Below are 13,855 nucleotides of genomic sequence, written 5' to 3'. Positions count from 1 at the left end.
AACTGAATTACCCCATAGAAAGAAAATTGAGAAAAATGACGACACCCAGGTCTCAACCAACCTGTTGTTGAAGTATGAAATTTAAAAAGAAATAATTTCAAAAGAAAAATAGGCATGTTAACTTAGGTTAACCTGACAAACTTGTCACCCAAGTTATAAGATCAATATAACTTAATAGAAAGCAAATAAAAAAATGAAGCCCAACAAACTAAACTCGTGACTTGAGTCATGAGAATGAGATTACTCAATATAGAGAAAAATGAAAAACAAATTCAAGGTTGAGCTCTCAACTAACCTACAATTAAAGGACGAAATCGAAAAGAAACAATTTCAAAAGAAAAACAAAAAAAAAAATATGAGTTAACCCAAGTTAAGTTGACAAACCCACTACCCTAATCACTAGACCGAGATAACTTACTAAAAAAAATCAGAAAAAATCATAAAATCCAATTACAACCAAACTAAACTCATTACCCGAGTCATAGGAATGAGATTACCCCATAAAAAGCAAAAACAAAAAATGAAGTCTAACTCCCAACCATCCTGTTGCTACCCAATTTTTTACCCATGTTTTTGATAAATTTTAAGAAAAAAACCAAAAATAGAAAAAAATAATGAAAATCCCAAAAAAATGTATTTTTGATATATTTGCATCGTTTTTAGCATTTTCAACATCATCTCAGAAAAATTTAAATTTTCAAAGGTATTTTGAACATGGTCAACTTTTAACGTGTTAATTTTATAATCACTGATTTTTCTTATTGAGTCGACGTTGGTATTGTTTGTTTTTAAAATAAATTCAAAATACAAAAAAAAAAGAGTTGAGGGACCAATGTGATTGTGGCCAAGCCACACTTCTCCTATAAATACCAGTCTACAGTGAAAAAAAAGGTGGGGGGAGAAAAAATTGAGGAATTTGGGGAACCACAAAAAAGAAAAAAACCTAAACCTAAAGATTTTCCTTCTTCTCCCGGGCCGCCGCTCCCTCTTTTCCTCTGCTTCTCTCTCAAACCGAAGGAAGCCCTCTTCCTTTGCCAAACCAGCCATCACCGTTCCCCCCATTTTCCTCTCATCTTCAAGTCCCAGCCAACAAACCGGCCCCATTTCCCTTTCTTTTTCCCCAACTCCTAGAACCATAGAGGGACTCTCTTCCCCATCGCTATTTTTCAGCACCCGAAGACCAGCTCCTTCCTTCTCCCACAGACCAGTCACCCGAACACCCCCACTTCCACAGACCTTGCCCTTCCCGGCCACAGATCTTCCCTCTCTTACAGAACCCAGGCTGGTCTTCCCCCACAAAACAACCTCACTTCCCGACTCTCCACTGACCCAACCATTCCTATGGACTGAACACAACAACAGTCCCCTCACCCTCCTTCCTCTCCGCTGCTAACAACAGCTCATTGCGGGGAAGATGAAGAAATAAGAAGGGAGGCCAAAGGACAGTAGAAGGGGCATAAAATCGAGACTTTAAGGGTACCGATCTCCCAGCCATGGCAGTGGTGGGCGACATCGCCGGTGTAGAAATGAAGGAGGAGAGGAGAAGTCGTTGATCTAGCCATCCATACATCTAGCCTGTCGGCGGCGCGTGCACTAAACCCGACTCCATATTAGCAGATTCGAATGGAAAGCAGAAGAAAACGGATCTATAAAAAAAACTTAAAACAGACTGCTTGTGTTCCTTTTTTCTTGTTGCAGGTCACTGTGAAAGCCACCACGGGTAGGGAAGAGAAGAGAGGAGAAAACCGTTCTAGACCCCCCTGTTTGTTGAACTTTCTTGCGGCAGCGCGTGGAGAAGACGCGCCGCTACTGTTCCAGCGCTGTTCCCGAGGATTTATTTATTTTTTTTGTAATTTTCAGACATTGCTATGTATATTTAGATTACTAGTGTTTGATTTATTTTGAACATTTGATATTTTGTAATATGTAAAAGTGATGTGTGAGTTGAGCATTGACACATGTTGTACATCAGGAAGGGCTTGCCTAAACGCGTATAGAAGGAAAATAATGGTCTAACACTGGAGGAAGCCGTATATGTCGTTAGAGAGTGATGACTTCCACCACATGTGCCAACTTCTTTCTCTCTAACTATCTACCCCAATCCCTGTTTTGCTTTTTTATTTTCAAATTTGGTCCATCGGGCCTTAATTATTTTAGCCTAATACAACTGAACTTTATTTTGTGAAATCGAGCATCAACCGCATGTTAGAGTTTTTCCTTGACACCGCGGGATCCCCATTTCTAAGCAACCAAAAAACATTGTTTCCTTGACACCGCGGGATCTCCATTTCTAAGCAACCATAAAACATTGTTAAGTTGAGTCCCAAATAAACAAAATTTAAAATGATTAAATTGGAAAAAACATTGAGTGACCAAAGAAATTTAGGGCTAATCTTTTACTTGATCAAGTAATTCAATCCTTGATTATTTTAAGGATAAAAGGGCTGAATATTTGCCTATTGTTCAAACTTGTTCCTTATGGATCCAATTATTTCAAATCAACAAAATTTCTTTTAATTGGTCGAAACTAAGCACAATTGTTTTTTTTTACACCCCTAAATCTTATAATCTAGGCATCTAAAACAAATAGCCAAGTCAAATTGCAAATAAATGCAACTACAAAGGAACAAATAGGAAAAAAAATTGAGGGATCAAAATAAAGAAAATCAAAGGACTAAAGTGAAAAAAAATATTATGGAGTACTATTGTAATTCATAGTAACATGAGTGTGGGTGAACAAGACTTTCCTCATATTGTGAGTTTTTTCTTAATACAATGGGATCCCCATTTCTAAGCAGCCAAAAAACACTATTAAGTTGAATTCCAAATAAACTAAATTTAAAAGGATTAAATTAAAAAAAAATTGAGTGATAAAAAAAATTAGGGTTGATCTTTAACCTAACTATGCAATCCAATCCATGATTATTTAAAGAAAAAATGGTTGAATATTTGCCTATTGTTCAAATTTGATCCCTGAACCTCCAATTATTCCAAATCATTAAGATTTCATTTAATTAGTTTACACCACACATACACACATAAACTGAGCAATTTCTTTTTTTCTAACACCCAAGATCCCATAATTTAGGCATCCAAAATGAATAGTCAAGTAAAATTTCAAATAAATGCAACTTCAAAGAAACAAATTGAAAAGAAAATTATTAATTACTATTGCAATCCATAATAACATGGGTTTGAGTGAATATAACCTTTTCCACATCTTTTAGTCAAATTGCAAATTTCCCCTAACTTAAAAAAATGATGTTCAAGCGAAACCAATATTTTTAAAGAAGTACGAAAAATATGAGACCCGTGTTATTAACTTGATTGAGTTCAATAAACTTGACTAATTTAATAATATGATTAAAAAAACACTGAAAGCAAATAAAACGAACAAATTTTTTGGCAATAATTAAATATAAAAAATGAGCTGCCAATATCATATTCGGGAGGAGAAGAAATAAAAGTCAATTGAAGACTCATTGTCGCTCTACTGTGGACACCGGACCACCAATAGAAAGAGCTCATTGAGATAGTTCTAACTTCATTATGAAAGGTTGCACACACCAAGAAAAGGCAAATGCGCCGTCAAAGCAATGTCTCGTGAAGCAAGCTAAAAAAATATCATGAAGTGAACATCTCATGATTATTTTTAATCAATTAATTTAATTTAATTTAAAATATATTTTCAAAAATCTAAATTTAACAAAGAACTACAAATAAAAAGACCTAAGATAACTAGAATTATTTTTAGAATCAATTATAAATTATATAAAAACAAATAAAAAAAATTAAAGGAGCCCAATCTCGAATTGGATAATTACTAAAGGATGAAACTAAAAGAATTTGAGCTTAAAAAAGGGAAAAAAATAAGAAAAGTTAGGCAAATGTCCTAAACTTGTGTTAATCTCCATAAATTGCAACCTGTGAAATACTAGACTTAGACTTAATGAAGAAGCTCAATTCCCAATTAATTTAATGTTGAATGATGAAATTGAAAAAAAAAATATATCAATTAAAAAAAAACTCAAAGTAAAAAAAATAGCAATCAAAATACAAAGGATCAAATCTGATAAAAAAAAACTAAACGGGGTGAAATCGTGAAATTTTTTTTTAAAAAAATTATCTTAAATAAAATAAATAGCCATCAAGATAATGGAAACCAAATATAACATATGAAGAAATTGAATAGGGATGAAATTGAAAAAAAAATCAAAATTTATAAATTATTTCAAATAAAACAAATAATAATCAAAACATCAATGACCAAATATGAAGAAAAAACAAATTGAAGTGTTGTCTTGAAAATATAGAGGGTCAAGCATGGAAATCAAGAAGGAGAGAGAAACTAAGGGGCGAAAAAAGACCGTCGACACTAAATCAAAGGTTTGTTGGCCACACGTTCTGCCCAATGACAGAAGAGTCGCTAAGGTGATTCAAACACCACCGTAAGAGTCAACATTTGACCTTCAAACAAAGCCTCACGCACCAACTATATTTTATTTAATAATATTTTATATTTATTAAAATACCAAATTTTTCCTTGAACAACTTGATTATAACAAAAAAAATCAAGATAAAAGTATATAAAAAAGCACATGGTTGCCCGTTAAAAAAATTTTGCTTTTAAAGATTATTTAGTTATTTCATTATTTAAAAAAAAAAAGTAAAAACCCAAAAAAACCATTTTTTTAAGGGTAATTTAGTTATTTTTTAAAAATATGAAAAAAAATTAAGATACCCTCAATCAATATGATACTTACAAATAGACCTTGAGTAACAAACCATAATACTCCTAATAGCAAGTCTAATAATTTTGTTTGAGAATGGAAAAATAATTATTTCATTGTTCAATCCATATTGTTTTGTATCTTGATCTACAATTAAAGATTAAGCTCAATAGATTTTTATTGATTATCTCATAAATGTTGGTTATCTAAATGCTCAATTTTTAGATCCTTATCACATGGAACAATGCCATTTAAATGACTTTTGTATAGGAGAAAAAAGAGAGATAAACATGAATCATTGTTGCATAATATAATAGAAAGAGCTTTTAGGATGCTAAACTAGATATTTGATTCAAGATTTGTCATGGGGTGGATAAATGTTTTACCTAAAAAAAAAGAATTAAATGTGTCTTTTGACTAAAAAAATCATAATCATAAACCAAAAGGCTTATACATGCATTTAAAGAAATAAATTGAGAACTATATTTTGCAATAAATGTAAAAAAAAATATTAACACATTTATTCAACTCATCTTGCTGCAAGTCAAATAACATGAATCATTGTTGCATAATATAATAGAAAGAGCTTTTAGGATGCTAAACTAGATATTTGATTCAAGATTTGTCATGGGGTGGATAAATTTTTTTCCTTAAAAAAAAAAAAGAATATGCAAGCTTTTTAAATGTGTCTTTTGACTAAAAAAATCATAATCATAAATCAAAAGGCTTATACATGCGTTTAAATAAATTAATTGAGAATTATATTTTGCAATAAATGTAAAAAAAATATTAACACATTTATTCAACTCGTCTTGCTGCAAGTCAAATATACTTTTTCTAACATAAAAGAATGAATTAGTACATGTAGTTAATACAAATTTTGACATCGAGTAAGAAATATATATGTGAATAAAAAGACCAATGTTTACATATAATAAATAAATCAAGGATCATATGAATAAATAAAGACACATAGGATCTCAAGTTAATTTTTAACATAATAGAAAGAAAATGTTGTCAGTGCATTTCACTATATCACGATTCTCTTGATCGAGAAATTTAAATGTAAATAGCATCATTAGGCCTAGATGGATACCCAATTGTTGGGTTCTTTTGCCAAGCATGACCCAATGATGCTGGGTCCTGTTGCCTAGCAGTGTTGGGCTTTGATAGATATCAAGCTATTGGATCCTTTTGTCAAGGCCCTAGTTTATTAGGTCTGACACTGTTGCCAAATCCAATGATAGTAGGTCTAGGTGACCAGTACACCCTAATAGTGGCGGCCCTAGCTGAAGCATGACCCATTGAAGGTGGGCCCTACTTCCAATGATAATTATGGCTGTCATGAAAATATATTTTTTGATTTGTAATATTTTTTAAACTATCAAAATACATTGAAAAAATCTACACAAATAATTTTTTATAAAAAATAAAAATATTTAACCCGCGACGGAGCGTAGGTTACATAGCTAGTAACATGATAAATCTCATTGGTTTAACAAGAACTGCAAGAAAACAGAAATACATAAATGCCCCATTTGTTTGCTGGAAAGTAGTTTCCTTTTGGAAAGTGAATTCCGGGAAAGTGAATTATTTTTGGATGTTTAGTAGTGTAATAAAAAATAAGTTGGAAAACATTTTCCAGTGTTTGGTTATGTCATGGAAAATGAGCTGGAAAATAACTTATTAATGTTTTATTTTTCTCAAGTTTATTAAAATAATGAGGAACAAATCTTACAAATTAAAAAGTTGAATGAGAATGAAATTGAAAAAAATATAATTTCATAAATTATCTCAAATAAAATAAATAATAATCAAAATAATAGAGATCAAATCTAAAAAAAAAATGAAAGATGAAGAAATTAAAATAATAATAATTAACATTTCATAAATTATTTCAAATAAAATAAGTAACAATAAAAAGAATGAGGACCAAATTTGATACATAAAAAATTTCAATAAAAAAATGATAAGGGAAAAGCAAATAACAATTATAAAAATAAGTACCAAAGTTAATATAAAAATTAAATTTTAAGAGATGAAATTGAAAAATAAATATTCAAAATAAAATATATATAGCAATCAAAAGTTTGAGGACCAAATTTGATATAATCAGCAAATAATATGACATTTCTAAATTTTTCACAACTTCCGGAAAATGTTTTCCGCCTAAATTTTCCAGGAAAACACTTTCTTGGAAACCAAGTCAAATTTGCCTTTAACTGGAAAGTGTTTTCCATTGATCAACTTTTCTAATGACAAACAAATACAGGAAAGTTTAGAAAGTGATATACCAGAAAGTGAATTCCAAGAAATAAATATAGCCAAAGAAAACTAACCTAAAAAGAAACAAGATTGCTTGTGTATATGGTTTGGTTTTAAAACTATCTTGTTGTTGTTCATGTTTCTCTTTTGTATCTCTAGGTTCTTCACGTCCTTCCAATTTTCATCAAATAAATTATGTTAAAACAACATTAATTAGGACAAAAAAAAAAAAACAAAATGAACAACGTAGAGAAAGAGATGCATATAAGACAAGCAAAGCCACATAAAATTAAAAACAAAGGAGACCAATTAACCAAGCACACAAATCATATATTAGGTGCAATTTATGCAATAATAGATGTATCTTGAATCTAATCGATATGTTTATGATCATACCAAATCAAGATAATTAACAAATTATCTTGAATACCAAAACATTATCTTTATTTACTAATTATTCTTCTTCTTTTTTTATCCGAGCGAGACAAAGAGAATATAACAGCATGGGTTATCTATTTACCTGCAGGAAAATTCCCAAAAGAGGGACCAATTAAATTTAAAATAAATTGAGAAAGAGGCATGCTTACTTGGGGACAATGGAAGAATCAGGGGATTCAACAGCCAACAATGAAGGCTTAGAATGAGAGACAGACGTTCGAGCTTGTGTGGAGCGGTTGCTGCTTTTGGGCAGGTTATACCTTGAGATTTGATTTTTTTTAATTAACTAGGATGTTTGAGTTAGTTTACGTGTACCTTAATTAATTCCATGAATCCTGAAGTTAACAATCATGTAAGTCTCTAATGACCCTGAGGTTTGTTGAACTTAAATTAGTGATTTCTAGGGAATAAATTTAAAACCTAACTAGTTGAACTATACTCCTAATAATTAACTTTTTATTTGATTTTTGAAAATACAAGAGACAAAGTGACTGAGAGAAAGGTTAAGGGAGATTCGAGTTTAATTTATCCTTTAAGGTGAGAAGAAAGTTTAATATTTATACTTATTTTTTTAACTCGATTTAATTTTGTTTAAAGTGGCACGATCAGAATTTTTATAATTGAAACTAAACTAGAATTTTTTGTTTTAAATTGATTAATTTAATTTTGTTATTTGATTTTTTTAATTTTTTTATTTAATTGTTTTCTCATATTTCTTTCTCACCTCTAATCTACACCTATTGTAAGGAAAATATAATAAAAAATGATATTTTCACATAGAAATAGTATAATTATAAAATTTTGTCAATTGTTTTTATTGTAATGGTGGCAAAATTATAATTTTTGATTATTTTATAAAAAAAGTTTTTCTTATTTTTTTTCTCTTTATACTTGATATTTTTATTATTTTACACTTGACCTAATTTATTATTATTGTTTTTTATCTTTATTGTTTTGTAATTTTTCCTTTTCTTTCTTTGCATTTTTTAGTCAGAAAAAAATTATTTTATATTTTTTACACTTTAAATATTTATCACTCTACACTTAGCATATTTATACATTTTTTTTTGTTTTTATCTTTATTCTTTTGTAATTTATTTTTTTTCTTTACACTTTTGTTTTGAAAAATCATTATACAAAGACTAAAAAAATAATGTTTTACTATAGTAATTGCAAAATTATTTTATTTTCCCGCTATGTTAAAAATTAACTTGAGATCTTACATGTTTTTTTTTAATGCATATAATTTTCACTATATTTTATTATATGTAAGCATTAACATTTACGGTTATATTTTTTAATTGATGTGAAAAAACATTCTAATAACACCTACACATTAATGTTTTTCATTATAAAAAAATTATTCGACCTATAGTGATACAAGTTGAATAAACATTTTAATATTTTGTTTTTTGTATTTATTAATATAGATGATTATTGATGTATTTAATTAAATGCATCTATAGACGTTATGATTTATAATTAAAATTAAAAGAACTAAATTTAAAAAGCTTATATATTTTTTTTCAAAAAACATTTATCCAGTATAAATTAAATAACTAGTTAATAACGAACCTAATAAAAATATTTAATTGATAGATTTTCACAAGCACAGGTACAAACCATAAAGTAAAAAATCAATACAATGAATAAAAAAAAAGAAAAAGTAAAGGCATATCAGAATGCTAGTACCCCTTGCTAGTCTCACGCCACGACCTTAATCAATAAAGTTAGTTTTTGGAAATGTAGAGAAATATTATTTTATAAAAATTTAATTTAATTTAATTTTAAAATTTTAAATTATTAAATATTATTTTAAAATATTTTAAAATAATTATTTATTTTAAAAAACTTATTAACATAGCAAATGCTACGAAAAAACTACATGCACCGTTAGATAATCCTTTCCTCACATGTACGATCCAGATCTAAAAATCAAACATAGGGCATATCGTCTCCAACGCTGACTGCAATACCAGAGAACTACCCACATACCTCCTCCTCTATAAATAAAGCCAAGCCAACTCCTCTCTATCTTAGAAATCCAGCGGGCTAGCTCACGTAAGCCATGGCTAAGCCTCGTAAGCCGAAAAACGAAGACGCCAAGCCTGAGAACTCCGGTGCCGTAGTTCGTCACCAGAAACTCTGCCTCTCTATCGACATCGACAAGCACCAAATCTACGGGTCTGTTTCCTTTTTCCTTTTTGTTTTATTAATAAATGATTCTGTTTTGGTATTTTTTATTCATTTTCAGTTCCTGATTATTTAAAATTTATAGAAAATTTCAACTTTAGGGATTTATACTAGATTAACTCTTTTTTTAAATGAGCTAATGATTTCCTACAAATATTTTTTTTTGTGTAGTTACACTGAGTTGGAAATTGCGGTGCCGGATATAGGAATTGTAGGGTTACATGCGGAGAATTTAGGAATAGAGAGTGTATTTGTTGATGGTGAAGCTACTGAGTATGAATATTATCCACATCAGCAACAAAATGTGGATGGTGAAAAGAGATGGAGCTCAGTTACGAGCCCTAGCTCGGCTGCTGACGCTGCTGGCGCTGTGTATTTATCGGCTCTGGAGAGAGAACGTGTTCCGAATTTGCTAATTAATTGTTGTAAAGCTTTTAGGGTTCCAAATGAAGTGCAAGAGATTGTGAATTTGGAGAATGGAGTGCCATTTTCTGGTGAACCTAAGCAGGTTCCTGTGGTTAATCTATTCAAATCAAATGCGTCTTGTTTGAATATTTTGATTTTTTTCTGGTTTTTTTAGGAAATTTAGATTGGATTTTAGCTTAATTATAAGTAGATGCTGTTGCATGTGAGCGGCAGAGTGCTTTTGTATGTGTGTGTGTTTTTTGATTTGAGAAATTTATTATCTATGACTACACAAGAAGAGTAATGTTGTTGGAATTGAATTTTAATGTCAAATTTTGTGCGGAAAAAAATGGAATTAAAATGTGGGGAACTTCGGAACTTCTTTGCTATGAATTATTATGGCTGGTTGGTGATTAGAGAACAAATGTTCTTATGCTCGCAGGTGTTTTAGTGTTGATGATGATTCCTTAGCAAATATGTAGAGAGAGTGGATAGTTCTTTTATTCTAGCTTCCTTTTGTTTGTTTCTTCCCGATGTTGATGTTTGCTCTTACTTTAAGAACATTTTGCCAGTTACTTAATGAGATGTCTTTTTTATAAAAAAGATAGAATGATGGCATGTGACTACTTTTGATTGATTGTTAAATAATTTAAATGAAGCTAAATATCAAGCCTTTTTCATAAGTTTCACATGTATGCATCATTTTGAATTCTTAGGAATACAAAGCTATGAAGGAGCATAAGTTGAAAATCTCTATACCCATAATATATATAATATAAAAATTCTTCAAAAGGAGGATTAAGGATTTTTCCTTTAAGTAAATAGAGCATTAGCGCATAATAGAATTCATTATCTTCTACTTTGGCTATAAAAATGCTTTAATTCTTTTTCTTCAATTTTTTTTTAAAATTATACTCATTGGTTCTCCAATCTACATTATAAGTGTTTTCATTGTAAGCTTCTTTTCTGTCAAATGTCAAAGAAATAGGAATACATAAATGAACATGTCCTGTAATGGGCAGTTAATCATTTATGAAAATTAAGAAAATAGGTTAGACTTTCAAACTTTTAAAATATCTTGTAAATGCAATTAACGTAAGTTTTTTTTTTTTTTACTTTAATTTATTCCTTAACTAGATCTCACATTATGAAATATAATAGTATAGACAAAATGGTTACGTGTGTCCTGATATTTAGCTTATCTATGAGCGTAACTAAATTTGATTGGATATTGTTGAAGGCTCAAAGCTCTATGTTATATGATAATATTTCAGCATGAGCTGTCATAATGTGGTTTACACCTTTGTGGCTTCTCATGTAGGTTCATGTTGGATGCAGAATGTAAAATTGGTGCGCATTAATTATTGGGTAGAGAAAGCAGAGACGGGCATTCATTTTGACAATGAAGTGGTACATACTGATAACCAAATAAGGCGTGCACGTTGCTGGTTCCCTTGTATGGATGAAGGATTTCAGCGTTGCTGGTATAACCTACTTAATTCCTGACATTCTTTTCTAAAGTTCTATAAATTTAGCAATTTATAGGTCCATCTACTAATTTAGTTGGCTACTTTTGCAGTTATGATCTGGAGTTTACAGTTGCCCATAATCTTGTTGCTGTTAGTACTGGAAGCTTATTATATCAGGTGAGATAAATAATATCCCTGTATTTGGACTACTAATATTGTCTCAAACCCTATACTTTCTGAGTGCTTTTACTGAACTGTATTCATATTCATAATTGACTCAGCTGACTTTTAGCCAAAAAGATGTAGAATTTTAAATTCTTACAAACTCTTTGATACTTCTAATAAATTGCAATCAACATCCTGTATTAAAAGAATGTTGCTATTCGGTGACCAAACATTATTGAGACGTAGTTTTATGGCACAACAGTGCTTCATTGAAAAATCCTTAATTTGAAATGGCAAAAGCAATTGCATATAAGATTCTTGATTGCATCAAGCAATTGCGTATAAGATTCTTGATTGCATCACAAATAAACATGAAGGTGTGGAGGGACATGAGCTCAAAAATAATCTATGAGCTCAATTGTCATGTTAAATGATATTGGTTGAAGGGCATTCCTTAAGGTTTTTTTTTTGACATTTACTTAGGGCACCCAATTAAAGGTGCTTAGTTAGAGTGTTTGAACTCCTAATCTATCAGTTTTTAAATCTCTACTTTGGCACTTGGAGATAAAGAACCCAACCAATGATTACATTGCTAACCAATGATTACTTGTCATAACTCTAGCAAAATCTTGTTTCTAGTTTCACTACCTTTGGGAATTGCATTAGTTGTAAAGGTGCTTAGTTAGAGTGTTTGAACTCCTAATCTATCGGCTTTTAAATCTGTACTTTGGCACTTGGAGATAAAGAACCCAACCAATGATTACATTGCTAACCAATGATTACTTGGCATAACTCTAGCAAAATCTTGTTTCTAGTTTCACTGCCTTTGGGAATTGCATTAGTTGTTAGTCTTCCAATTCATGGGATACCATCCATGTTACAAACCGGTTTGATTTCATGCTGGTGCATCATTTGCAGGGATAGGTTCAATTCACACTCACTGCATGCATCCTTGGGGTTGAGGCTTTGTTTAGTTTAGATTTAACTTGAGAGGTTGGGTGGTAATGCCTTGGTAAGGACAAAAAAATTGATTGTTATGGCTTAACAATATTTCCTGAAAACTCAGTTAATAGCCAAATGGAAGGTAATTTTTGCAAATTGAAGATTGCCTCTCCCCCTTCTTGACCTATAGTAAAATCTCAAAAGGACTTGTGACTTGTGACTTTTTTCTTTTGCCTTTTACCTTTTTTATTTGACATCGATTTACCTGAAAAGAAAAAGATGAAAGAAGAAGTAAAGGAGTTATTGCCTATTGCCTAACATTTACAGGTCCTTTGATAGGTGTTATTGCACGGTGATCATGGCTTGTTGGTTACAACCCGATAACAAAGCGCAAGCTAACTTGCTACTAGAGAAAGTAGCTTGTGATAAAGTGCATTTCACCAATTTGGCCCATATTCACCCAATAGGCATTATCATTGTAAAAAAGAAAGGTTTGATGTGTAGTAGTTAACATTTAGGTTATGCAATCGCTGTGTTCTTTTTTTCTTCAAAATATTTATCATTATGAACTAGTGGGTGCTCACACACACATGTACTGATGTATATATGATATGTGGGTGCAATGCACACATTTTTCTAGGACTTGTTAGTATAGACATTGCAAATTGTTATTTGTCTAATGGAGTCAGGTTGCTTGATCTTTTTTTGGAATGTTTTCTATGTCCTCTCACAAGCAAGGACCTTTAACTCTTGAGAGCAGAAGATTGGGGGAATTGCAAGCTGCAAGCTAAATATGACACTAACTTGGAGTTCCAATAGTTTAAATACCTGGACCGAATAAAGTGTATAATTGATGAATGTGTCAATGTCTTTGAAAAGAAAAATTAATGGTGTAGTTCGTGTTCAAGATACACATGTTTATTGAATGCAACCAGGTCATTGAGAGAGCAAACTGGATATGTGAAATGAATTGTGGAGGTAGTTCTCATAAATTCAGCATATGAATCGGAGTGCTAGAGTATTATCTGTTTCACCTATTTTGTTCTTTTAGAAAAAAAGCAACATGATGGAATGGTGCCTTGTCGACATTTTTCTACCTGTTGACTTTAACAAATTACCTAGTGTATTTCAGTACTACTAAGAATGTTTTTTGGTTGAGTATATCGAGAATTTGATATATGCATTTGTCTTCAAAGACAAGAAGTCATATGACATGAAAGTAGGGATCTATGAAAGTGAAGTTGGTAG

The 13,855-nt window shown here is 30.8% G+C and overlaps 1 protein-coding gene across 2 annotated transcripts in view; it reads left to right on the top strand.

Moving 5' to 3' along the window:
• Nucleotides 1-9,389: 9,389 nt before the first annotated feature.
• The window catches only part of LOC18105528 (transcription initiation factor TFIID subunit 2), a 31,776-nt gene continuing 27,310 nt past the window's right edge, over nucleotides 9,390-13,855 (top strand). The window contains exons 1-4 of one of the 2 annotated variants that reach the window (XM_024586988.2): nucleotides 9,390-9,617; nucleotides 9,798-10,134; nucleotides 11,370-11,515; nucleotides 11,611-11,677. In XM_024586988.2, coding sequence (XP_024442756.1) covers nucleotides 9,502-9,617; nucleotides 9,798-10,134; nucleotides 11,370-11,515; nucleotides 11,611-11,677 — 666 coding nt within the window. In that variant the 5' untranslated portion in view covers nucleotides 9,390-9,501. Of the gene's footprint in view, nucleotides 9,618-9,797; nucleotides 10,135-11,352; nucleotides 11,516-11,610; nucleotides 11,678-13,855 lie in introns of those variants that run through there. The other variant, XM_024586989.2, reaches the window with a different exon arrangement.

Source organism: Populus trichocarpa, chromosome 15 (assembly GCF_000002775.5).
Source record: "Populus trichocarpa isolate Nisqually-1 chromosome 15, P.trichocarpa_v4.1, whole genome shotgun sequence".
Lineage (NCBI taxonomy): Eukaryota > Viridiplantae > Streptophyta > Magnoliopsida > Malpighiales > Salicaceae > Populus > Populus trichocarpa.
The sequence above is the reverse complement of the archived record's forward strand: the minus strand, read 5'-3'. Positions and strand labels throughout refer to the sequence as shown.